Genomic DNA, 2,714 nt, shown 5'->3' on the forward strand with positions numbered 1-2,714 from the left:
GTTGGACAAAGGGGCTTGGAGCAACCTGCTCTAGCGGAAGGTGTCCCTGCCCGTGACAGGGGGTTGGAACTGGATGAGCTTTAAGGTTCCTTCCAACAGAAACTACTTTGTGATTCTATGAACTTAAACAGAGATCTGATATTTAGAGAGGCCAATTACCTACAACTGCCACTATCCCAAGCATGAAGCACAGGGGTCTGGCATCTGTGGATTCTGATGAGCCACTGGTACTCTCTATTGGCCTCATGCCTTTGACAGCCCCTTTCTGAAAAGATGATTGTCTACGGATGATCTTCGTGGCCACCAGAGATAGCACTACCTGCAAAAAAAGTGCATTATTTCTTTCCCTTCTCCCAAGGAATATGAGAATCTATTCATCACCATTCTCATCGTACAAAGCTCTTATGTACCAGAGATCCTCTTTAGTCAGCTATTTTCGAGACTAAATAAGCAAATTCTCAAATGTTTCCTTATTTGTTTTCTGGACTTCCATCTATTGGTGAGAGGACTTCAACATTTCAGGTTACTGCTCTGAAGAGCCTAAAAGAACTGCAGTAATACCCCAACTGAGGCATCAGAAATCTGTAAGGAACAACAAACTGAAATCATCTCCACCCATGACTTAAAGATGACACCCCAGTTACGTCTTTTAGACTAAGATTGCCTTTTCCTTTTACCAGGCTGCCAGTTCATTTCCAGCTTTGCAACTCCTCCTGTTTTGTCCATCAGTTTTGGCTTTGGACCCCTGTTTCTCTTTCCCTTTCTTTTCTCCTCTTTTACTGTGCTTGTGAATAATGATGCTCTTCCCACTTTTTCCATCTTATTTTCTGATTTCAGGTCCTGCTCAAGATCAAAGAAGCCAAAAAGCGACCACCTCCACCCTCCCCCAGGAGACGCCTGCGTCGGACCAGCACCCGCCGCTCTGGCTATGCCTTTGCCCACCAGCACGGCTTTGGAGCACTCATTATGTCTGGGAGAAACATGCGGCCAAAATCACCTTTTGCCACGACAGGAACATTTTCACCAAATAGTGACAAACATAAACACAAAGGACTGTAAAAAAACCTCAAATCAAACCAAAACAAACCACCAAAAAAACCAAAAAACAAACAAAAAACCCAAACCAAAAGGAACACAGAAAAAAAAAAAACCAAAAAAAAACACCAAAAAAACCGAAGCAAACCAAAGCGAAAGGCTGTCAGGAGAGGGGGCTGTGCTCCCTGCAAAGCTCTGAGCCAGTGGCTGCCCAGAGTTCTGCCTTCCAGGCTACCAAATCAAGACCTCGGGCCTTTCCTTTCACCCAGCTTCACCCTCTGACTCCAGCTTCTCCTCCAAAGATGTGTGCTCCTGCCAAGGGAATGCAGGCAGGGTGCATTAGAGCTATTAGAGGTATCCCAGAGGTCCTCTCTGGAACAAGAGAGAACGTGCTGCAGGAGGCAACTCTACTCCCTCGGATTGTTCATAACAATTATTTTATGCTTTTCTTCCTTTAACTACATACCTCAGAGCAAAGAGAAGTCCAAGCTGAGGAAAAGGCTGAATTGGTGATGTCTTTCTTATCCACGTGCCTTTGTTTCTATCATGAATCTGCTCTGGGCCATATCACTGGGGTGACAGTATTGACCCCAGGCGTGCCTTAGGTCCAGACACACAACCCCCGAGTAATATATGTAATATGTGTAATTTGTGACCTTTTAACTGTACACAAACACTTTGGAAGTCACAAGCTGCAAATACCCTCTTTCCAAACTAATGGTTAATCCAATTTCTCAAGAGATGGCCAGTGCCCAAGCACCACCCTCTTCCTGCATCTGCAGTTGGGAATTGCTTAGAGAAACCCTTAGTTGGTCAAGGGACAAGGACTTGACATTCATCAGCCTGCCCTGTTTTCATCTGCATTGCAAATCTGCTCTTGCAAAACATCATTGTCCTCAGAGCCCTCTCAGGTTCTGTAGCAGGTCACCAGCCATTTCATTTAGACTTTAGATAAGGGCAGAAACATCTCAGCCTCCCATCAGGTTATAAAGCCTGGCCCTGAGAAGCCCGTGTCATGATTAGGGTTCATCTAAGCTGCCAGCACCGGGTGTCTCTCCCACCATTACAGACTGAGGCACATGCACGTCTGACTCGGTGGAGATCACACAAGCAGTATCAGAGGCAGAGATGCTATTTCATGGCTAGTGCAGCGTGTCCTGCCCTTTACCCCTCCCCGTCCTCCACTGGTGCTGTGGCTCAGCATAAGGGTTGAAGCATGACCTGGTGACTCCTTCATCCTCCCTGATGAGCTGTGTGGTGGAGTGTCAGAGGAACCCAGTGAGGGCTCAGGAGCCTCTGCAGAGCCTCTGTGTGCTGGCTAGTATTTTATTCAGGAACAGTTTGTCAGTCATGAGTGTAGAGAGCTGGAAATGCTGTCAGTCTGACTGCCAGCAGAGGGACCTGGGGTGCACAAACGCAGCCAAATGCAGGGCGATCTTGAGGGACTGGGCTTTGCTCGCTGTTTTGTTATACCACGTCCATCATCAGCGGGGTTACTGGGTGGAAGGACAGCGTGTCAGTGTGAGAGCTTGTCCTGCCAGCACTGCTGAGCTGTCTAAATGGAGCTTTTATGTGCAGAGGAGTAAGCAGCGTTAGCTGGGGTTTTATTTTTTTCGGCTCTTTTATACGAATTTAGACTCCTTCCTTGTTCTGAATTGGGTTGTGGTTTTGGGGGGGGG

The 2,714-nt window shown here is 47.1% G+C and overlaps 1 protein-coding gene across 1 annotated transcript in view; it reads left to right on the top strand.

The window, feature by feature from the left end:
• LOC104409489 (phospholipid-transporting ATPase ID-like) overlaps nucleotides 1-1,059 on the top strand; it is a 96,988-nt gene extending 95,929 nt beyond the window's left edge. The window contains exon 27 of the mRNA XM_010019366.1: nucleotides 838-1,059. Within this exon, the coding sequence (XP_010017668.1) occupies nucleotides 838-1,059 (222 nt within the window). The remainder of the gene's footprint in view (nucleotides 1-837) is intronic.
• The last annotated feature ends 1,655 nt before the right edge of the window (nucleotides 1,060-2,714 follow it).

This window comes from Nestor notabilis, unplaced genomic scaffold (genome assembly GCF_000696875.1).
Source record: "Nestor notabilis isolate BGI_N333 unplaced genomic scaffold, ASM69687v1 scaffold2218, whole genome shotgun sequence".
NCBI classification, from domain to species: Eukaryota; Metazoa; Chordata; class Aves; order Psittaciformes; family Psittacidae; genus Nestor; species Nestor notabilis.